Source organism: Spermophilus citellus (assembly GCF_964194105.1).
Source record: "Spermophilus citellus genome assembly, chromosome: 2".
Lineage (NCBI taxonomy): Eukaryota > Metazoa > Chordata > Mammalia > Rodentia > Sciuridae > Spermophilus > Spermophilus citellus.
This window is the reverse complement of record NC_138183.1, coordinates 13,675,445-13,700,187: the sequence shown is the minus strand read 5'-3', so window position 1 is coordinate 13,700,187 and position 24,743 is coordinate 13,675,445. Positions and strand designations below refer to the sequence as shown.

General features: G+C 36.7%; 1 protein-coding gene and 1 long non-coding RNA gene across 2 annotated transcripts in view; one reads left to right on the top strand and one right to left on the bottom strand.

Annotated features, from left to right (window-relative positions):
* LOC308640460 overlaps window positions 1-24,743 on the top strand; it is an 81,155-nt gene that overhangs the window by 17,502 nt on the left and 38,910 nt on the right. The window contains exon 3 of the long non-coding RNA XR_014020284.1: window positions 3,209-3,311. This is a non-coding gene — a long non-coding RNA (uncharacterized lncRNA). The remainder of the gene's footprint in view (window positions 1-3,208; window positions 3,312-24,743) is intronic.
* Window positions 12,989-24,743, bottom strand: part of LOC308634380 (N-acetyllactosaminide alpha-1,3-galactosyltransferase-like 1) — a gene marked incomplete at both ends in the record, with an annotated part of 49,259 nt that continues 37,504 nt past the window's right edge. The window contains 2 exons of the mRNA XM_081268218.1: window positions 12,989-13,655; window positions 14,218-14,355. Of these exons, the coding sequence (XP_081124344.1) occupies window positions 12,989-13,655; window positions 14,218-14,355 (805 nt within the window). The remainder of the gene's footprint in view (window positions 13,656-14,217; window positions 14,356-24,743) is intronic.

Genomic DNA, 24,743 nt, shown 5'->3' with positions numbered 1-24,743 from the left:
AAGGGTGAGATAGACAGCTAGCCATAAACACCAGCTGAGAGCCTGGGAATCGCAGTCAGCAGAGAAGGGGAAGGGCAAGCGATGAATCTGAGCACAAATGGACTCAGAACCCTTGTGGTCTGCCCCTTTTTCTCTTAGTGTTCAACTTCGTCCTTCTACCCATATTTAATATGCTCATTCAAACAAGAAGAGAGACTCAAAATCCCATCAATCATTGTAACCAGCTCAGGATCAGGACCGGTAATGCACATTCCTCTCCATCAGGACCAGATATGACTTTCTGTGGCCTGGTGACCTATGACTTAAATTGTTAATTAAATAACCACCAAGGGGAGGAAGACAAAGTAGAAGTCATTAGTTAATATATGCATAACAAAAACAAGTATAAGTGCTTGTTTCATGAAAAAAGTCAGAAGGTCATGATTGATTTTTGTTACCTTTTTCTTATTATTTCAAATTTCTTTGGTTTTACAGTTACTAGGACCCAAGTGATTAGGTTTTTTTTTTTTTTAACTTAGTAGTATGACTGTATCAATTAGGAAACATTCATAACAACAAAGATCACATTTGGTGTTTTAGTGGAGAGATTGATGGTAATGGGAGGGGAGGGGGGTATTGGGAGGGCAACAGACACTAGTATTGCTGTATGTATATACGTGGCTGTATACAGACACTAGTATTGCTGTATGTATATATGTGGCTGTATAACCAATGTGATCCTGCAATCTGTACATGTGGTAAAATGAGAATTCATACCCCATTTGAATCAAATGTAAATATGTCAAGATCATTGAATTCTCTTGAGCAACTAATTTAAAAAAAAAGAAATTGGGTAAGCCATTTGGGGGAACTGACCCCCCCCCCAAAAAAAAAACAGCGCAATGATGATGATGCTAAACCAACAGAGACAGTATCTATAGGAGTTAGCTACTACTCCTAGAGCTGAAAGGGCTGAAAAGTAATTTTGCCAAAAAAGAGGAAACCTGAAGAAGCAGCTTCAGCCTCTGAGGAGGGGCCACTGCCAAATGTGGCTGCATCTTTGCTTAGCTATGATGATGCCAATCCTAGGGGTACCCCACCCACTACACAAAAGCTGGGTATTATAGTCGGTAGCCACTTGTCAGGGGAGGAACATATCCTCCCCTACTGCCTTGAAAAACTTTTCAGAGGCCAAATAGCAAGGTAGAAATTCTATTCTCATAGTCCTGGCCCTAGTAGCACAAGAAAAATATTGAGAGTGTGAGTTTGGGCCAAGAGACAGTGGCATAATAACTGGGACGGTGAATTACTTTGCCTACTCAATAGCCTCATGCAACCTTCTACATATATTTGAACTTCCCATGCAGTAATAACAAATTTCCTCAAGAATATACTATATTTTGTAGAATATACACTCCCACGCTTCCCCCCCCCAAAAGAAAATTCCAGTGTCATTACATGAATCTCCAGGTTATATTAATTACTCCTCAATTCACTTGAAGTCCCAAAGATGAAATTATAAAGTTAACCACTGCCATGAGTTCTTAAAATTACAGTGGGAAAGAAGTAAAGTTAATGTAAACAAAAATACATAAATATACACATTTACACATATACACTAAGCAATGAATAAAATTATATTTAGGTATTAGTCCTTTAATCTGTCTCATCAGTGGTCCTGTCTTTTCCTGTTTAATTATAGTTTTCCATCATATTTTAATATCAGCAGTGAGAATATCAAGAGGTCTCCAAAGCATCCCAAGATACTTTGTACTGAATAGATTCTTACTCTGGGTATGGATTTGCCTTGCCTGCTCATTGTGTTTCTGCCAGTACTACCACATGATCTCTTACTGTCATTAATGTTCCACATAATATTCCATCCCTTGGCGTCACTGTGTAGCAGCAATCCAATTTTTCTTTAGTGATCAGTCAGTATCAGTCATTCTTTGCTCCTTGGTTCAGTTGCATAAGGAGTCCAAAATGGCCATGGAGCTGTTAGAAATTCAAAGAAATCATTCCTCCTTTGGAAATTAAGACTTCTAAACCAACAGAATTTAAGTTGTGAAGTTATGAGAAACAGAAATTTTGTGAATAAGTGTAACAGTGAGAGAAGCTACTTTCTCTTCCATTCCCAGACCATGGACCCATGTATTCTGGCTATGGGAGAAATGGCACCGTATATTGTTTGATAGTTCAACACATATGTGGGTATTTTTTTTCCCAGTGCTGGGGATCAAACCTAGGGCCTTACACTTGCTAGGCAAGCTCTTTTCTTCTTATTACCCTAGGCCACATATATTGTTCTTTTAAGATAGAATCTCAACCTTACAAAATGTCCCTTGGTTAATGCTCCAAGTCTCAGTAGGCCACCCCATTATTGGATCAGGCCAGCTGTCAGGGTGATGGGGTGTGTGTAAGAATAGTGATTTCTGGGGCTGGGGTTGTGGCTCAGTGGTAGAGTGCTCGCTTAGCATGTGTGAGGCACTGGTTCGATCCTCAGCACCAAATAAAAATGAAATAAAGATATTGTGTGTCCACCTTCAACTAAAAAATATTTTTTAAAAAAGAATAGTGAAATCTATAATTTGTAAAACATAGTCACACTTGTGAAATGATTCCTTGGTCAGAAGCTGTGTTGAGTAGAATATTATGACAGTGAGTGAGGGATCATGTGGTGGTATCGGCAGAAACACAATGAGCAGCAAGGCATATCCATAAACAGAATAGGCATCTATTCAGTACAGATTGCTTTCCCTTCCATGATGGAAAAGTACACTGTAATGAATCTATCAACATATTGTTGACTTATCCCCTTGAGAAATGGTGCTGTATTGGGTACTGGCAGTTTAGATTCTGCTCTTGGTAATTTGGGCACTCAACAGTGCCAATAGCCAGGTTAGCTCAAATGCAGAAAAGTCTGTGTTTCTGAGTCCGTTTCCATCCCTTCCACTATAGATACTTTGTACACAGGCCTATTAAACATAGTATAAGGAAGGATGATGACGGACAGCCACAAGACCAGCTGTCTTGCTCACCCCTATTATTGAGACCTCCTCTGTGGTTGCTGCTTATTGGCCAGTGTTCATATTTTGTGCTCATTTCTGAAAGATCATGTATGTATCTCTGCTTTAGACTTCCTTGTTATCAGTCTTTTAGGCTTGTTTTTTCAAGTTCCTGATTTACTAGAGTATTATTGTCTTTGAATGAGTATACGCCTCTATCATAGGTCACTTCTCTCTCCTGGATAAGGAGACTGCAAGATGAACTGCCAGAAGTTCTGCCCTCTGAGAGGATTTTCCTTCACTGTTCTCCTTCAGTGGCATCCCTGAGTGAGTATGCTGGTGTCAGCAGAGTGTGGACACCCTTTTGTGAATTAGGCCCACGTTTTTTGTTTTTTTTTCTTCTTCAGCAGGTCATATGAAACCATAAATGTGGGGTGGGAGGGACCACAAGGCAGCAGGAGTAGGTTGTGGGGGCCTGAGCTACCTACTTGTTCATGTTCTACTGTGTCTCTGAACTTGCTTGACCCTGAATTTATATATACAATTTCCATTTGATGATAGATTGCTGCTGCAAATGCCCAGCCTTGGCACTGTTTTTAATGCCTTGCCCAGATAACTCTTGTTCATAATGGGCAGTATAGGTCATATAATGGTTTTGAATTCCACATTAAACATTCAGTTCCTGCCAGGGCATAGTGGTAAGCTACAAGTTCCTTCTCTAAAGAAGAATAATTACCAGCATAAGAAGGCCATGGTTCTCTTTCAAAACCCTAGATATTTATTCTTTAATTTTCCTGTAGAGGCTTGCAGAGGAGCCATGCAGCGTTCTTAATCACTGACAATTTGGGCATAATTGGATAGACTGTAGTGAGAGTGTGGCTCTTACCACTGCCCTGTCCTACTCCAGAGCCACCTTCTGTTCCAGGCACTATCCAGAAGTAGCAGCCATGGAAGTTACTGGGTATAAACAAGTCAGAGCTATTCACCTGAATGTGGTGCATTTGTACCTACAATGTCTAAAGAGGCTCAGGACTGGCATGCTATTGGAAAACAAGGATTTCATAATATTACTTGTCCCTAGTAAACTGAGACAAGTTGGTCACACTAGATGTAATTGTCTGCTTTCTCTTCATATGTGGTTGTACATAGCATAGCACATTTTGTTAGGTAGCAGCTTTTTGGGACTTATATGATGGTAAGAAGGAAGAAGGGTACATGTGCATCCTTCCAGCTAAGGGTGGAATTGAGAGGACTTTTCTTTTTTTCCCTTTTCTTTTCTTTTTCTTCCTTTCCCTTTGTATACAAAGCACCCTCTACTGTAGGCAAAATTCCCTTCCTAAGTAGGTATTTCTATGAGTAGAAGTTACCAGATAGAAGGCATTCTAGAAAATGACAACTACAGAAGCAAAGGTCTGTAGGCATGGTGGGTTCTGGGAGCAGCAATTTGTTCAGTATGACCAGGAAGTAGCATTTTGGGGGAAATAGCACTCCATATAAGGAGTGGAGAGATGAGAGATAAAATTGGAAGGATTGGGTAGGACTATACTGCAATGAGATGTATGTATCATGCTAAATTATGAACAATATTCTAGAGACTCAAGGAATGTAGTTGATGATTTTTTGTAGGGTTATAGTATAATCCAGTTTGTATGAAAGATAATCTGTAACAATAAGAAGGGAGAATCAGAGATGAGCAATTCTGGGGGTGGGATCATTGTTTAAGATTCCTTAGTAATCCTGAGGTAACATGATGAGGCCTGAACTAAATAGGGCAGTGAGAATCTAGAGGAGAAAATGAATTTAAGTGACACATAGGAGGTGAGATTAAAGGACTCGGTAAGTGACTACATGTGGTGTGGGAGAAGAGGACAAGAATTAATATATATGATCAAAGAATTTTATATCTGGGTGGCACAATCCTGGTTTGAGTGAGTTAGATTCAAACAGATCTGGAGCTAATTTAAAGCTACCAGCTGTTTTGGTTTGTTCCAGAGTAAGGAGTTTCTTGGGATATGAGAGTTCCTGCACTGAAACTGGGAAAGTCCCTAGCAAACTGGGACAAGTTGGTCACACTAAAGTAATATGGGTGGGAAGATTAGTGGCAGGAGCTTATAGACATAAGCACTAAGAAACCTTGGATACCAATGACCAGTAAGAACTTTTAGTGGTGCAAGGGAGTGGTAATTTTCATTACTGCATGGTAGCTGCCATTTAAATCCATTTCCCAATGTATTCAATCTGAGTTTCCAGGGAGAGAGGAGATTAGAAGTAAAATACAAAAGAACTGATTCACTTATCTGTAACCCACTCTAACAGATTGTAACCCAGAGGGGATAGATTCTTTCTCAACATAGATCACCTACAGCTCTGGAACTTGAGGGCTTTAGTATACTGGTGAGTTCAGTTGACTATAGGTTGGGAGAGTTGCAAGGGATGGGGAAAACGGGGAAGAGGGAGAAAGAAGAACTTGGTATCCTGTACTGGCACACGGGAGAATGGAAATACTTAGAAGAGCAGAATAATATCCAGCCGGGCATGTGGGGCATTAATCAGTGAAAATTGAGCTGTTACAACAAAGGCACAGTTAACTGGCTTCTCCGGAAGCAATTTCATTCATGTGTTGATTAGGGTTACTTTCTTTGTTATGTTGTGCCATCTAGTGTCAATTCTTATGTACTTCTTGTGTCCTAGTTAGAGGATTGAGAGAGGCAGATGAATTAAGAATCAGGACTGTTTCCAAAATTGTCATTTGTTCGTTTATTCATTCATTCATTCATTCATTCATTCATTCATTTGCTTGTTTGATAAATTTGATTGAATATGAATACCTTCTAGGATATAGAAATGAAAAGATCAAGAAGAACCAGGACAATCTTGGAAAAAGAAGAATGAAGCCAGAAGGCTTTCTGTTTGGTTAAGATACCCCTGGGTACTTATGCCCCCAGACAGACCACAACCTTGGTCCTGTCCTCCTTGCCCCCATAGCTTACATTCTAGTGAGGGAAAATAAATAAATAAATAATAAATATTTAGTACTTTAAATGGTGATAAGTGCTATGATGAAAATAATTAGAGAAGGGGCTCAAGTGGTAGTGTGCTCGCCTACCATGCGTGAGGCACTGGGTTCGATTCTCAGCACCACATAAAATAAAATAAAGATATTGTGCCCACCTAAAACACTAAAAAATTTTTTAAAAGAAAATAATTAGAGGGCTGGGGATGTGGCTCAAGCGGTAGCGCGCTCGCCTGGCATGCGTGCTGCCCGGGTTCGATCCTCAGCACCACATACAAACAAAGATGTTGTGTCCGCCGAGAACTAAAAAATAAATATTAAAAATTCTCTGTCTCTCTCTCTCACTCTCTCTCCTCTCTCACTCTCTCTCTAAAAAAAAAAAAAAGAAAATAATTAGAGAAAGGGACAGGAAGGAAATAGGTTGGAAAGCAATTTTTAAAATGCCAGGCATGCAAGACGTTACTGAGGTTCCATGTTTTTTAACTTTTTATTTTGAAATAATTATATATTTACAAGAATTTACAAAGATAGTTCAGAGACTTACAGCTAGCCTTCACCCAGTTCCTCCCCAAAGTTGTAACTTGTATAACTATAGTACATTATCAAAACCAAGAGAGTGGCAATGGTACATAGTGTGTGTTTAGTACCATGCCATTTTATCATGTGAACAAACTCCTGTAATCAATACTACAACCAAGATACAGAACTATTCCATCACCACAAAGATATGCCCGTGTTTCTGAACACAAGAATATCTTCACAGTCATTCATTCCCCTCATTCCACCATCCTAAAATCTGGCAACAATTAATTAGTTCTCCATCTCTATAATTTTGTTATAATGTTAAAAATGTTATATGGATGAAATCATACACATGTAACTTTTGAAATCATCTTTTTTCCCCCACTCAGTGTAATGCTTTTATGTTCACTCATTGAAGTACATTTTGGTTGTTTCCAGTTTCTAGCTATTACCAGTAAAGCTGCCATGAACATTGACACATTGTTTTGGTATGGACATAGATTTCTTGGGGATAAAGGTACTCGTGGTACATTTTAGTTTTTAAAAGAAACTGCCAAAAATATTTTTCAAAGTGGCTGTACAGCTTTACTAGCAGTAGAGAGATATTATCTGCATCCTCCCAGAACATGGTATCATTAAAAATTCTTATTATAGTTTTCCAATAGAACTTGGCTAATTTGAATTTATTTCAGAATTGAAAGATTAATTTGGATTAGAAAATTAACTAGCATTAATTAACTCTAACAAATAGTGGAGAAAATTACTTGATCATCTCTATGGGCACAAAAAAAATTGATGATCTTTATCAAATATTCATGATAAAAATTTTCAGTAAGCTAGAGTAAAAAAAAAATTCAGGCCGAGGATATAGCTTGATGGTAGAGCACATGCTTAGCATGCGTAATTTCCTGGGTTCAACCACCAGCACTGAAAAACAAAGAAACAAACAGAAAGAATGAAAAAAGAAAAAAATTAAGTTCCTTAATATAATAAAGGGTTAGTACACTGTAGTACCAAGAATAGCCTCTTTAAAAAACAACCTGTGAGAAACATATTAAAAAAAATGTTCAGTAAATCAAAGTGGAATTCAAACATATGTTCAACTTATCCACAGGAAAACAAGAAAAAAGAAACAGAAGAAATAAAAATAGGGGGAAAACAAAATAAAAAGTTAGATCTAAACCCTAACATACAATATCAATAATCAGAGAGTCCAGGATTCCATTATTTGTTCCCTGAACCTTGCTCAAGATTTTCAAAAGCACCACTCATTCCCTTCATGGGCTTTTCTTGAGTAGGAAATGACCCAGGAGAACAGTCATCTCAAGTGCCAGGCTCGCCTTATTTCTGGGCCCTCCTGTCTGGGGAATTCTTCATAGATCTCTTATGCAAATTTAAAGCCAACACTTTCCCCAGCTTTGTAATTGTCCTCAGCCTTACATCATGTTGCCTAGTGCAAATTTTCCAAATTTTGGTGACCTTACTTATCTAATGTTTCCTCTGTTCTTTTAGATACTTAATTTTTTCCCTGCCATTTAATGAGATTTGGGGAGGACCACAAGATAAAAATGTAAGGATGTACAGAATCATTCCTTTAGCTTACATCTTCTTGGATCCTGGTCTGGGAATTAATTCTACATTGTCTTGTTCACTCTGTTATGTTCCCAGTTGATAACCATTGTATCTTATTGCTTAACCTAGAGAATGGCAAATTAGGGCCTGTGCATTTTTCACATGGCCGGGCCCATGAGCTACTAAATTAAAAAAAAAAAAATCTTAAACTTTTGTTTTCAAATAGTTGTAGATTTACAAAATAGTTGTAAAAATGGTACAGGGAATGTATGGTATGTTTGTCACAATTATTGAACCAACATTGACACATTATTAGCTAATGCCTCTACTTAATTACATTTCCTTAGCTTTTATGTAATGTCTTTTCTGTTCTGGTATATCACATTACATTTAGTTTCTTTAGGCTCCTCTTAGCTGTGACAATTTCTCAAACTTTCCTTGACAGTTTTTAGGAATATCAATTACTGCACAATTTTACTTGTCTGCAGATGTCCCTTAATTGGACTTGTCTGATGTGCTCATCACACTTAGACCAACATTGTGGGTTTTGGGGGAGGAAGACCACAGAGGTAAGTTGCCTGTGATACACAACAAAGTACTACAACCTGGGTGACTTGAAACAACAAGAACTTATCATTCTTCACAGTTCTGGAAAGTCCAAAATCAAGGTGTAAGCAGGATCAGTTCCTTTGGAAGTCTGAGAGGAAGAATCTGTTTCATTACCTCTCCCTAGCTTCTGGTGATGGTCAGTAATCCTTGGCTTGTAGACACATCACTCTGATCTTTGTCTTTGTATTCTATGGCCATCTTCTTTGTGTGTCTGTGTCAAAATTGGCCTCATCTTTTGAGGATATAAGCCATATTGGATTAAGGCCCACCCTAATGACCTTGTCTTAACTAACAATACCTGCAAAGACCCTATTTCCAAATAAGGACACAATTATAAGACTGAGGCTTAGGACTTGAATACATATTTTTGAAACATAATTAAACTCTAACAGTACCATTATCATTACAGCATATGAAGGATATCCGCTATCAACATGGTTTATCACTATTGACACTTACCTTGATAATTTGGCCAAGTTAGATTTTTATCAAATTTCTCCACTGCAAAATTACTTTTCTTTTTCTCCACTTCTCTATTGTTTTTATCTTTGGAAGGAAGTCACTATGTATAGCCCATAATTTATTGATTTTGGACTTGATTTGGGGGAGCTATTCTCCATCTCCTTGAAGACAGATTATCTGAATATATTACTCAGAATTCTTTTGTAATTATTCACTTTTTTCGGATATGTATGGACTCATGTATATTTGTTTAAGACTTTGGGTTAGAATCCAATACTATATTATTTATTTTATTGTTCAAATTGCCCCACTGGAAGCTCTTTCAATTGACTTCTGTGTCCCTTGAACATGTTTCCATCATTGTGATTCCTTTCTCTTTCCCTTTTCTTTTCTTTTTCCTTCCTTCTTTCTCTTTTTCCTTTCCTGGAGATTGAACCCAGAGCCTCACATATGCTAGGTAAGTGTTCTACTTTTGAGCCACATCCCAGCTCCCATCATTGTGTTCTTTTTGTTCTTTCTTAGTTTCTGGCACTAGAACATATTTCAGGCTCATCTTGTATAGTCCCTATGAGTTCTCTGGAATCAGCCATTTCTCCAAGGAACCCCTGATTCTTTTTATTAAAGTATTAGAAACCAAGATGTAGGTGTGAGATCTACTTGTTGCTACTGCAGTGTCATTGTTTCTAAGTCCCTCTCAGCTAACATAACAAGGAAATATGTGTGTTTCTACTAATTTCTGTACAAACACATATTTATGAGTATTTCTACAAGATGCATTCATATCTATATTAAGCTAAACATGAGTTCATATGATGTCTTCAATTTTCATGGAAATCATGGACATCATTCTGGCCTCCTCTTGCTTGTCCGTAACTTTACATTTTAACAGGGAAACATCTTGCTCCCACCATCTACCATCCATTTGCTTAATTGTTCAATTTTGATATGTCTGTGTGGTATGACCTGAGAATTATTGATCCATACCCCTATGAGAAACAATTTTACCAACTAGAGTCCAGATTTTATGTGTAGTTCTTTTGTCTTTAGACTTATGGTTTCCATTTATTTCCAAAGTTTCAAAGTTAGGTTAACATGTTTTCTATTCAACCTGTTCAGTGAGGTTATTTCCTACATTTGTAATACAATTAGATTCTTTTATCAGTGTTCATATATCATCCTGGGATCTTCTGACCACTTATATTATTTCAAAGAAAATTACGTGCATAAATGTCCATTCAGTGCTGTGAACATGTGCACAATGACATGGATCCATCATTAGAGCATCACACAGAATAATTTCACTATCCCCCCAAATCCCTTGTGCTTCAGTTATTTAAACTTCCCTTCCTCAAACCCCTGGCAATCACTGATCTGTCCATTCTCTACAGTTTTGCCTTTCCCAAATGTCATATAAATGAAATCGTGATGGTTAATTCTGTGTGTCAACTTGAGTGGGTTAAAAGATGCCCAGATAGCTGTTAAAAGATGCCCAGATAGCTGCTAAAACATCATTTTGGGGTATGTCTGTGAAGGTGTTTCTGGAGAAAATTAGCATTTTAATTAGTAGATTGAATAAAGAAGAACTGTGTACACACATTTGTGTATGTGTGTTTATATACATTTTTTCCTTTGTATTGTCTGTTTTATTGCAGAACACTGACTAATACAATAGTTAGTTCCTGGCTTACTTTTTGGGGTGTGTTTCCAATGGAAATACAGTTTCAGAACCAATACAGAGAGATTCTGGTTTGCTCTGTTCACCTGGTACTGCTGAGACTCCTGCTTGATCCTGCTGGTCCTACTTTCAGTTTTCAGGCCTGTTCCTGCTAGGTGGGGTGTGGGAGCATTCTGGGCCTTGGGGCAGTGAGTGCTTCTCTGAGACTGCCCTCTGGACTGCTTGTTTTCTGCTGGTGTTGCTTGAGGGGTGGAAGGGGCTTTCCTGGGCTCTTCAGTACTGCTAGGTGGTAGGAAGAGGATGCTGGGCCTATACAGCAGAGAGTGTTTCCCATGGCCTGCTCTCCAGGTCACCTGGTGCTGATGGCTTTTTCCTCAGTTTCTACTGTTGCCCCTCAGAAAGTGAAGCATCCACCTGGGCTGAGGAGGGTTAAGAAACATTGGGCATGGGTCACTGTGTAGGTTAGGAACCTGGACAAGGCTTAACTGGATCTTCTCTCACAAGGCAGAAATCAAAGTGTTAGATGGCAATGAGGTCTCATCTGAAGACTTGACTGGGAAAAGATTTGCTTTCAAGCTCACTTATGTGGTTGTTAGTAGTAGTCAATTTTTTGAGGGTTGTTAGACTGAGGACCTCAGTTTCTTTCTGGCTGTCAGCTGGAGGTTGTCCTCAGTTCCTTGCTATGAGGGCCTTTTCAACATGGAAACTAACTACCTCCAGGGCAGCAAGAAAGTCTGCTAGTAAGATGGAAGTCACAATCTTACCCAACCCAGTCATGAAAGAGACATCTCTTAATTTATTGGGTGGAAGCAACTCACTATGTTCAGCTCATACTCAAAGGTAAGGAGCAGGGCAGCCATATTATGCAAGAAGATGAATGCCAGAACTGGCTCATTTGGGGTCCTCTTAGATCTGCCTGCCACCATCGTCATCAATAATCTTTACAATTTTAATGTTTTATAGCTAACAATACTTATTATTTAAAGAATACTTACTAAGCTTCAGTTTTTCTCCCATAAAAGGGACAAAAATAATGACTTACTTTGGTTTTACAGCCTCTAGTTTTTCTAAATCTCCTATGTCTCACTAAACTTATGAAATTATTTATGACATAATTGTGATGACTATATGTTCTTACAGAGTAATCACTTCCTTTCCTGAGTCACTATTGCATTCTATCTATAGCTTCCTGTGATTTTTTTTTAGCACTTTTAAACTTGCAAAAGAAACACTAATAAATAGTCTTATCGCCCAGAGGACAAATTTTTTAAAAACATTTTCCTATCTATCCCTAACTGCACTCAGAAGAGTACTTTTACCTTAGAGTTCAGTAAATGTCTACTTAAACAATAACACTCCTGTTTTTGCATTAAGAAATATGAACTCAAGATCTCTCTTTATAACAATAAAAGTAAGATATTTATTTGGAAGGATATCGGGTTTTTTTTTTTGCTCTTTCCTTTTTCTGGTATAGGGGATTGGATCCAGGAGTGCTCTAACACTGGGCTACAGCCCCCATTCTTTTTATTTTATTTTTTTTATTTTGAGACAGAATCTTGCTAAGTTGTCCAGGCTGGTCTTAAACTTGCAATCTTCCTACCTTAGCCTCTGGAGTAGCTAGGATTACAGGTGTTTGCCACCAAGTCCATCCTAGAAAAATATCTTTAATTTGCCTAAATTCAGTCAGATGTTAGACTGATTGAATACTGATTGAGGTTATTAATCACAAGCAATGTATATCACAATGCTGAAAAATATCGTAAATATCTGATGTACAAGTTTTTGAATATTAATTTTTTCCTTACACATTTATTTTGATGTTGTATATGTATAAATATACATATTTCCTCCTGAACTAGGGCCTATGTTTCTTCATAAAAATCACTGTATACCTCCAAAGGTATTTCCACATTATTTTTAATACACATATAATAACATTATATAAGTAATAATTTCACAAGAAAATATCTTCTATTTATTCTTTATCCAGCCCAGGTAGAATTAAACAATGCAAAATTGGAAGGAGAAAAGTAATTTATTTTTGAAGTTTGTACATTTTTCTGAGTTTCTGAAAAACTCAAAAATTTCACAAGTTATATAGTTGAGGAATTGTTGTGATTCCTTTATTAATTCAGAAGCCTAATGTAACTATCAAGTCATTTCTGACTGCCATACTATTTTAACATGTTTTATTTGTGAAGGAGTTTTAAATTTTGGATCCCAATTGTATTCTGGTGATAACAGTTTAGTGGGTTTATTGACAAAAAAATATTTGTTTAGGTAGCTTTCATACATGCAGTTAAGTTCTTTTGTGGTGTCTTGCACAAATCCTTTTAGATATTGTCTAATGAAGTTTAAAATCATATGTGGTGTTCCACCAAAAATAGCACGATGGTAATAGAAATCTCCTTGTCCGAAGGGAATGAAAGCTGTTGATTTAGTTCTTCTCTCATAAGGATACTCTCTAGTATTTTTAAAATACCACCATGCATGGAGTTGAGCTACTGATTTGCCCAGAGATTCTACTCCAAAATCACTCTTAAAGATCTGGTTTATAGTCATAACGAAGAAAAAGTTGACTTCATGCTGGATGCTGTCTATGAGATTCACACTCAAAGTCTTCATGTATATGAAGTCACTGTCTGCCAATGATCCTTCTTCAATTAGAGGCAATATTTTATACGTTCTGAAAGTACCTAACTCCACTAGAGGTATTCTTTTGGTGTTATCAGTGAAGATGTAGAAGATAACATTGTAGCCAACCATAAAGTGCTTATTAGCAGATTCTAGGAACTGTTCCAGGTATAGATTTGTAAATCTATGAAACATGAAAAAAGGGATTGTTTTGCTACAATTCATCAGGAGAATATATGTCACTTAGCATGCTAACGTTTGCATCAAGGATGGTAACAAAGGTAAGGGTAAAGAGAGGCTGGGTCTACAACTTCAACTATATTTGTTAGTGAAAAAGACCTCAAGTACATGTATGAAGACACGAATGGTGTGGCTCTACTTTGTGTATAATAAGAGACATGAGAAATTATGTTCTATATGTGTACTATGAATTGAAATGCATTCTGCTGTCATATATAACAAATTAGAAGAAATAAATTAATTACTTTTTTTTAAAAAAAAAGAATGGGAACATGAGAAGAGCCATAAAGTTTATTGTGAAGAAAGAGAGTTAAATGGATATTAATGAAAAGATTTAGAAGTAGCATTAAGGACTCAATTAGGCTTGAGAAAATAACCACTATACAGTTAGACAGCCAGAAATAATGATCAGGGTTAATCATAAGTAATTCTTTGCATATAGAAAGACCATGCATGTTCATCCATATTTTTCCAAAATAAAAAGGACAAATATTAGTATCACCTACTTTCTAGTAGCAAGTGTAGCCAAGCCTATGGTAATGTTCAGCCTTTTGTAATATTTTTCCAGGACCTGTCTATTGTAAGTTTCTTGCCATATGATTGGAGCATGCCAGTCAGTTATTGTTATAACATCAGAACGTTTTCTGTGAAACAGAGAAGAAACAAATCAAGCAACGTCACTTTTTTTTTTTTTAATGAGAGTAGAAGTTGTCCAAGTGGTAATAGCTAGAGGTTATGGAGCACTTACTGAATGCCACGTACCATGTTTAAGTGCTTATATAACAGTGAATCCTTTCAATGTCCTGTTATTATTATTAAATGCTTTTATTATCGTTATTTTTCATATGAGGAAACATGGGTACAGATTAATTGAATAATTTGCTTAGTACCAAACAGCTAATAAATCTCAAGGTCAGTATTTGAGATCCAGCCAGTCTAGCTTCAGAGTCTGTGCTTTGGTTGTTCTCCCATACTGCCTTTTGAGCTCAAGGGTTATTTTCTTCAAGCTCTAACTACATCTTAATTTTAGGAAGTCCAGTGTCTGAACATTTCTGTGATTATTTCCTCAAGCAAATAGTACCAATGTCTCCTTATGTATTCTTGTTTTTTTCTTCATTGTCCTTTTTCTTTTTTTCTCTCTTCTTTTCTTGGGAGATCTAGAATACTCCCTTTTAAACTTTTCCCTAATGTTTTAGACCCATATATGCAACCTGGAAGAAAATGAGGTTAGTCCAAAAAGGGAGGAAAAACATGAGGTTTACTTTTTTTTTTTTTTTAATGGTGCTGGGGATTGAACCCAGGGCCTTGTGCATGCTAGGCAAGCACTCTACCAACTGAGCTATATCCCCAACCCCAAGGTTTACTTCTCATGATAACAAAATGATGGAAGAAACAGCAGTACTAATAAATAATTTGAATGGAGGAGGGTATTAAACTATTAAAGCAAATTAAGACATATATTTTGGAAGGAATTGAATACAAAGTCATTTTTATATTGGGGACTGCAAGCTTTAATTACTAATATAGATCTAGACAGGGTAGGTTTGGCAACCCTTACTAGTTATTAATAATGGTTATTATAATATGTAATAACAAATCCTTCAAATTTCCCTCTCTTACTATTTTAGAGATTCTTTAATTTATATATTTATATATATGCAATACTAGGATTGGGCCCAGGGGTGCTATAATTCTGAGTTATATTTCCAGTCTTTTTTTTTTTAATTTTAGTTGTAAATGTACAAAATACCTTTATTTTTATGTGTGAGGTGAGCATTGTGCCACTGAGCTACAACCCCACCACTCCAGTCTTTTTCATTTTTTAATTTGAGACAGGGTCTTACTCAGTTTTCCAGGTTGGCCTTGAATCTGTGATCCTCCTGCCTCAGCTGCCTCCTGTAACACCATGCCCAGTTTATACAATAATTTAAAAAATCCTCTATACTTACAGCTTATAGGCACACATTTCTCCTTAAACAACAATCTAAAATTTTATCTAAAACCATCCAGATGTATCCTTGTCAAAATGATGGCAGTTATAAATTAGTATGCTAATTTATAAAAATATAAATTTGAAAAAAAAAATATCTATTTGAAAGGATTAAACACTTTGAAGATTATTCCTTTTTTCTAAATATTGTGTAAATAAGATTTAAGGTTTGCTGCCAGATTGAAACAAAAATATCTCTGAAAGTAGGAGGCAATTAAAAATCTGGGCTAATAAATTGTTTAATTAAAGACAAAACAGAAGAGGAAGTAGGAGAAGAAACATTAAGCATTATATCTGTAATTTAGATATAAAGCCCTTCACCTGGGAGGTAAATGCTGGCCAGAGGGCATCCTGTACAAAAAGGACTCTCAGTAGTCTGGTGACAAGATGACTATTCTTTGAACCTGTCAGCATCTTCCCTAGAAGTCCTCATTGCTGGTTCAATGAGCCTCTGTACAAACTGGCCTCAGCTACAGGAATGGAGATTACACATGGGCTCAATAACATGGACATCTTACTAAGGTTGTGCTATAACCAGTGCTGAGCACCCAATCTGCCACAGCAAGGGCTGACTCAGAGCCCACAGAATGATTCTGTTTCCCAGGGGAACTACCCAGCCATCAGATAGCTGTTTGACTTCATTAGACGGCATCACAAAGGGGATATCACCTTTTTCTCTGGGAAAATACTTTTATTTTCTGGTATGGATTTGCTTTGTCTACAAATCTGCCAGCTTCATTGACTTGCAGAATATCTTATTCATTTTCATGGTATTACACAGTTGCCTCACCCACATGTTTTATGGTAAGAAAAGTGTGGCAGTTGGCTCACTTCCATAATGTTCTCTGGTCTTCTACGTGCATTCCTTTTTAGAAGCAGCTGGCCTGGTAAAAAGTGGAATGATCAGTAGAAATCTCCGTTTCAGTATTAGTTGAGAGATAATTCTCTGAAAGGTCGAAGTACTTAATGTCTGTAAGATGCCATCCACACTTTGAATCAACAACTGATATGAAATACTTTTTCTTCCAAAGCTACAATATGTAGTCCATAAAGTAGGGTGGATTTGGGAATGCTCTTGCTCATGGTTACACCTAATAACTCACTTATGGAATGTTTGGTTACCATTGTTATGACCTTGTGTTCTGTAGGTTCAGAGTTCTTAGTTCTCAGGGGAGGAAGAGCTCCTTTAGGGAATAAAGTCATGGTTCCATAAAGCTAATAGCAGTCATTTGAGGTTTCTCATGATATTGAGCCAATAGGCAGCCATAGCATTACTGTGCTGGCTGTGGCAACCAATTCTCATCCCCAAGGAGATACTGAGTTGCTTTTTACACAGTGATGGCAAGGAGGGATGCATATAGAACCCAAAGAATTATCTGGGGTGCCCCTTAGTACTCCCATTTCCAGTAATAAAGGAGTATTAATAAAGGGAAGTTATGGCATCTTGATAAGGTGTGATCACTAGGGGATCCTAATCTTCAGGAATGGAGGTTTGGGTCAGCATATCAGAACTGTGGCCATCAAAGATATTAGCATGGTTAAGGAAACCATGAAACTGATTATCATCTACCTCCTTTTATTGTCAATCTCCTGAACAGCTACAGAAGCAGTAATTATGTTCTTTATTTTCTCCCTTTTCCCTGTTACCATGTATGAAGAGTACTAGAGGTGGCTAATGTTACAATTTAAATTCAAATAGGAATGTGACTGAATTGTCATCACCTCCTGATGATAGAGTACAGATAGGACTTTGTGTTTCTCTTATTTGGGAGACATAAGCTTCTTCATCCAAATGAAAGTGGAGAAATTCTGCTGAGTGGCAGAAGGCCTGGATTATGCTAGTTATTCTCCATTTACCTTCTCCTTATCCATTTTTACTCCTCCTCTGCCTGGCTGTATGCTCTGGGTGCAGATTTGTCACCCACAGTCTCTTTAAATAGGGTTTCCAGTGGGTTCTGATAATGAGAAGCACGAGTATAAGGTTAGAGGGCAAGAAGAGAAGCTGGGCTATCTGATTTCTTTCTCTCCCTCCAGGTTTGTTGAGACTTAGAAAGTGGCTGTGTCCTTCTGCCTTCAGCTTCTACTTGGATGCTCTTCTTTCATGGTTCTAGCAAACTCCAGTCTCTGTCAACATCATTTCTGCTCTTGCCCATTTAGAGCTGGGAGTGGTCACAGCTTCCTGCTGTTGCAAGCCTTTGGATGCTTCTTATGTCCCTTTGGGGTCTCTAAAAATCTCTACAATCCCATCATTAAAGTTTCTGTATCTCAGTTTCTCTTATACCCTGACAGATTTAGTATCTGAGGCAGTTTTAATGCACTGAATAAGGCCTAAGCAGATGATATTCAGCAGGGCAAAAGATAACCTAACCACAAAGTATAATATTTGCAATGAAAATTTCCAGAAAGAAGGTATACAAATAAAATGTTAAAAGTTTCTAGTATTATGGAGTATCATAGCTGTGATAAAGAAAAGGCATAGCAGTAAGGAGGGACGATATATATATATATATATATATATATATATATATATATATATATATAGCCTAAGATAGCAGACACATTACTAGTAGAAAATAAGTATTTAAATGAATTTGAAATTTCAATGCTAGACGGTATCAGTAAAATTTGATAAGCTAGATACATGGGCTGGGGATGGATATAGTTCTGTTGGTAGAGTTTTTTACCTCGCATGCATAAAACCCTGAGTTCTAATTCCTAGCACCACATTTTAAAAAAAAAATCTGTCCCTGGGGTGGACTCAGCAACACATTGAAAGCAATAAATGAAGAAAAAAAAAATTAAAAAAATATATGATACATGATAATAGTGTGGGAGAGTATAATTTTTTCAAAAAGTATATTTGAACAGAAATAGTAGTAATTCCTATTGTAAGTCAACATTATATTGACCTATATTTAGAAACAGGAAACTGAAATCTAAAAGGAGAAACAGAAGTGATATAGTAGAAATATACTATAAACTGATAGAATAGTGCTAGAACATTTTCAGGGTGTATGTTACCCACATTTACTCTTGTTCCATTAGTATAGTTTCTCCATTTCCTGCCTTTCTGGCTGGATTGTCATATTAGTAGCCTAGTTTGTGCCTTTCAATTTCTTTCTTCATACTTATGTAATTTTACAAATAACATGTGTATAATATATACATATAAAGAGATACATATATCCATCCAGGCTTTTAAATTTTGTTTATTTTACGGTAGAGATAATGCATACTTTTCTGCATCTAGCTTTCTTCACTCAGTACCACCTTTTGGAAATCCCTCCAAGTATTCTGAAATAGTTCTCACCAGTTACTCTTTATTTTGTTTTATTTTTGTGGTACTATGGATTCAACCCAAGGCCCCTCACATTCTAGGCAAACATTTTACCACTGAGCTACATCCCCAACCATTCCAATTACTTCTTAAAGACTGTAATTTTTCACATTTCCAACAGTATTTTCCCTACATGTTTAGGTTCTAGATTTTAAAATTTTTGCTTTGATAAGTATAAATAATAGCTCATTCTTGCATTTTACATTTTTCTGATTTCTAGTGAATTTGAGCGTTTTTTCATAAGCTTATTGGCCATCTCAATTTGCTGTACTGAGTTTCATGTTTCTCTCTTTTTTCTCAGTGATTTATTAAAAGAGTTTCTTATTTTTAGATAATTACACTGTCATTTGTATTACAAATAATTTTCCCCCAGTGGTTTTCTTTTCTACTTAATTTTGTAGGTTTTGTTTTTTTGGTTTTTTTTTTTTTTTTTTTTTTTTTTTTTTGGTACTGGGGATTGAACTCAGGGGCACTCGTCCACTGAGCTACATCCCCAGCTGTATTTTGTATTTTATTTAGAGACAGGGTCTCACTGAATTACTTTGCACCTGGCTTTTGCTGAGGCTGGCTTTGAACTTGCAATCCTCCTGTGTCAGCCTCCTGAGCCCTGTGATTTTTTTTTTTTTACACAAATACAATTTAAAAACTTTTGTATGGTCAGATATTTCTTTTTAAAGAGCTACTAGTCTTCCAGCATTAGTTAAGATCTCTTTCTTGACTAGATTCGTGTGTTGTCTTGTAGACTTTTGTTTTTTCTTTCTGGTTTCAGAGATTGAACCCAGGGACACATTCACAGCCCTTTATTTTTAGCTTTGAGACAGAGTCTTAGTAAGATGTTAAGGCTGGCTTTGAACTAGAGATCCTTCTGCCTTAGCCTCCCAGATTGCTGGGATTACTGGTATGTGCCTCTGTACCTAGTGTCTTATAGATTTTCTAACAAGATTTTTATTCTTTTATTTTTTCATTCATCTTAAAATAAGCAAATTGATTTTATTAATTAAGTAAATAAAATTGATTAACTTTAAATAAATTCACCAGGAATAAGATGGTGTTTGATGGGGTCCACTTTTTTCTCCATTTGGATTGCCGGTAGTGCCAGCATTAATGATTCGTCCTTTTCTCACTGATTTTTAAAACACTATCTTTGTTATACTTTCACATACACTGTGATCTAATCCCAGGTTCACTATTCCTCTGACCTATCTTGTTGATTTACTTAAATTGGTGTTAAAGTATGTTCTGATATTTGTTAACATAAAATTTTATTAACTTTGTTTTTCACACTTTCCTTGGCTATTCTGAGACATCTGTCTTTCATTTTAGTTAAAGCTTATAGTTTTTTTTTCTTTTTAAAAGATCTGACAATATGTGTCTTTCCTGATACCTCACACATTAAAGAAGTCATTTCTTTTCTTTTCTGAGTACGTATCTTCATATAACAGCCAATGTGATGCTTAATTTTAAAAAGTCCAAGCCTTCCAATTAAAGAACACTGACTTCACCATTATTACAGTTTTAGGAAGTTAGTCACTGCAACTAGACAGAAGGCTTCATACATTTCTTTATTCTACAAATATTGAGCCTCTACTATGTCTAGGTACATTCTAGTGAAGAGAGACAATAAATGAACAAGCAAATACATGGTATGCCAGGCTATGTCCATAAATACAATGGAAAGAAGAAAGCTCGGAGGGTGTGTCATTTTTTTTTCTACTTATGGATTCTTGGTTTTATTTATTTATTTATTTATTTATTTTATTATTAGTTGTTCAAAACATTACAAAGCTCTTAACATATCATATTTCATACATTTGATTCAAGCAGATTATGAACTCCCATTTTTACCCCGTATACATATTGCAGATTCACATCGGTTACACATCCACGTTTTTACATACTGCCATACTAGTGTCTGTTGTATTCTGCTGCCCTTCCTATCCTCTACTATCCCCCCCTCCCCTCCCCTCTCCTCTCTCTACCCCATCTACTGTAATTCATTTCTCTCTCTTGTTTTTTTCCCCTTTCCCCTCACTTCCTCTTATATGTAATTTTGTATAACAATGAGGGTCTCCTTCCTTTACCATGCAGTTTCCGTTCTCTCTCTCTTTCCCTCCCCTCTCTTGACCCTGTTTAATGGTGATCTTCTTCTCATGCTCTTCCTCCCTATTCTGTTCTTAGTTGCTCTCCCTATATCAAAGATGACATTTGGCATTTGTTTTTTAGGGATTGCCTAGCTTCACTTAGCATAATCTGCTCTAGTGCCATCCATTTCCTTGCAAATTCCATGATTTTGTCATTTTTTAATGCAGAGTAATACTCCCTTGTGTATAAATGCCACATTTTTTTATCCATTCATCTATTGAAGGGCATCTGGGTTGGTTCCACAGTCTAGCTATTGTGAATTGTGCTGCTATAAACATCGATGTTGCAAGCAGTATCCCTATAGTACGCTCTTTTAAGGTCTTCAGGGAATAGTCCGAGAAGGGCAATAGCTGGGTCAAATGGTGGTTCCATTCCCAGCTTTCCAAATTGGCCGCACCAATTTGCAGTCCCACCAGCAATGTACAAGTGTACCTTTTTCCCCACATCCTCGCCAGCATTTGTTGTTGTTTGACTTCATAATGGCTCCCAATCTTACTGGAGTGAGATGGTATCTTAGGGTGGTTTTGATTTGCATTTCTCTGATTGCTAGAGATGGTGAGCATTTTTTCATTACTTGTTGATTGATTGTATGTCCTCCTCTGAGAAGTGTCTGTTCAGGTCCTTGGCCCATTTGTTGATTGGGTTATTTGTTTTCTTATTGTCTAATTTTTTGAGTTCTTTGTATACTCTGGATATTAGGGCTCTATCTGAAGTGTGAGGAGTAAAAATTTGTTCCCATGATGTAGGCTCCCTATTTACCTCTCTTATTGTTTCTCTTGCTGAGAAAAAACTTTTTAGTTTAAGTAAGTCCCATTTGTTTATTCTTGTTATTAACTCTTGGGCTATGGGCGTCCTATTAAGGAATTTGGAGCCCGACCCCACAATATGTAGATCAGAGCCAACTTTTTCTTCTATCAGACGCAGAGTCTCTGATTTGATATTAAGCTCCTTGATCCATTTTGAGTTAACTTTTGTGCATGGCGAGAGAAGGGGATTCAGTTTCATTTTGCTGCATATGGATTTCCAGTTTTCCCAGCACCATTTGTTGAAGATGCTATCCTTCCTCCATTGCATGCTTTTAGCCCCTTTATCAAACATAAGATATTTGTAACTTTGTGGATTAGTCTCTGTGTCCTCTATTCTGTACCATGGTCCACCCGCCTGTTTTGGTACCAGTACCATGCTGTTTTTGTTACTATTGGGGGTGTTTTTGTTACTATTGGGGGGTGGCATTTTATACAGGGTGGTTGAGAAGCCTTCACTGATGAAGTAAAATTTGGGAGGAGTCTTGAAAGAAGTGCAAGAATGAGCCATTTGGCCATTTAAAGGAACAAAAGAAACAAAGTCCTGGGAAGAGAGCAGGCTTCACTTATGTGAGGGATAGCAGAGAGGACAGAGTGCTGCAGTGGAGCGAGTGAGGGAGACAGTAGTTAAGATGAGGCCAGAGATAGATGTCGGGCAGCAGTTTTATCTATATGTAATTGAGGGAAAGCACTTGTGATGCACGTCACTGACAGAGAATTAGTATCAAAAACATATTTTATAAATAAACAAACGGAATTCAAATAATTTGACAGAAACAGGTGAAAATATATGAACACATTCACTGAAGATGAAGCACATAAAGACATATTCCATTGCTTTATTGATCAGAGAAATGCAGAAGGCCACAAAGAAAAAGTTTATGTCCATTCTATTGGCAATACTGGGTATCTGAGAGCATGCACACCCACAGGCTCTCTTGTTTATTGCTGGTGGATGAATTTAAGTTGGTACACCCACTTTGGAAAATAATATTGGCACTCACTCGTAGGTTCAACATTCACATTCAGAGATTACACTTCAACTCAAAAAGAAATGTATATAAACATTTATAGCAACACTGATCTTAATATTAAAAACCTAGAAATCATTCAAGTGCCCATTAATAGGACAGCAAATAAATAAATTGATAAATTGATAGTTGCACAGTAAATTATTATACAGCCATCAACATGAATGTTAGTGATAATTTCCAGATGAATAAAGGGGAAAAATATAAGTCCCTGGAAACTACACGAAGCATGATAACCTCTTAATAGTTATAAACAACCAAAATTTTTAAATGGACTTTTCTCCCAGAACACATATAAAGGATATAAATATATTTTTTTTAAAAAGAAGCTGGGCATGGTGATACTGCCTCTAATTCTAATAACTCTGGAGGCTGAGACAGGAGGATCAGAAGTTCAAGGCCAGCCTGGGCAACTTAATGAGACCCTCTCTTAAAATAAAATTAAAAAATAAAGGGCTGGGATGTAGCTCAGTGGTAGAGTGCTTGCCTAGCATGTGAGAACTCTGGGTTCCATACAAACAGATACACATGAATGATGAACCAATTTCAGGAAAGTAGCTATTTTAGAGGGTCAAGTGAGGAAGATAGGAAAAGACACAAAGGCAGATGTTGAAATTACTAATGGCTGTAATTTTTTTTTTCATTAAAAATAAATAAGCAAGCCATCCATGGTAGCACACACCTATAATCCCAGCAGCTTGGGAGGCTAAGGCAGGAGGATTGCGAGTTCAAAGCCTGCCCCAGCAAAAGTGAGGCACTAAGCAACTCAGTGAGACTCTGTCTCTAAATAAAATACAAAATAGGGCTGGAGACATGGCTCAGTGTTTGAGTGCCCCTGAGTTCAATCCCTGGTATCCCCCTGCCAAAAAAATAAATAAATAAGCAAAATGGGACTAGGGATATGGGTCAGTGGTAGAGCACTTGCCTAGCATGCAGGAGGTTCTGGGTTCAATCCCCAGCATTGCCTAAATAATAAATAAATAAACAAACAAATAAATAAGTAAGCATGACAGCAAACAAATAAATGGTATATGGGCTTCTTTTGAACCAATGACAATAAATGCCATGAACCAAGGATTGTTGTTTATCTAATTTTGTGTACCTGCAGTCTGTTAAAAACATAAGTTTGAAAAAAATTCACAGAAGAGGCGATACAAATAAATTATAAAAGATGCTCAAACTCAGTTTGAGAAATGAGAATAAAATTGAAATATCTTTTAACTGTTTTGCTAATAATAAAATATTTGATATTACTAGTCTAGTACCAAGAATAAATATAACAAAATAAATAAAATATTAATAAAATTTATCCACTGCTGATTAGAAAATGAATGGTACAATTATTAAAGAGTAGTTGAGCAACCTGAATCAACTTTACAATCTATATCCTTTTGACTGATGACTCACCCTAGGAATTTATCCTACAGATAAATTTACACAATGATATAATAAATATACAAGGATATTTATTGGAATATTACTTACAATAGCCCCCCAATTGCAAACAGTACAAAGTTAACAGGGAATTGGGGAAATAAATTGATATATGACCATAAAATGGAATATTAAATAACCATTAAAAATAATAAGGTTCTTCCTTGAGTGTTAATACCAAAATCAAGAGTAGCCACTAATGGCATTTTCATGCTATTTTAAAATACATTTCTTTCCTCTAATAATACCAGGAATGTTAAACAAGGTAGAGTATGACAGCTTCCTCATTACTACT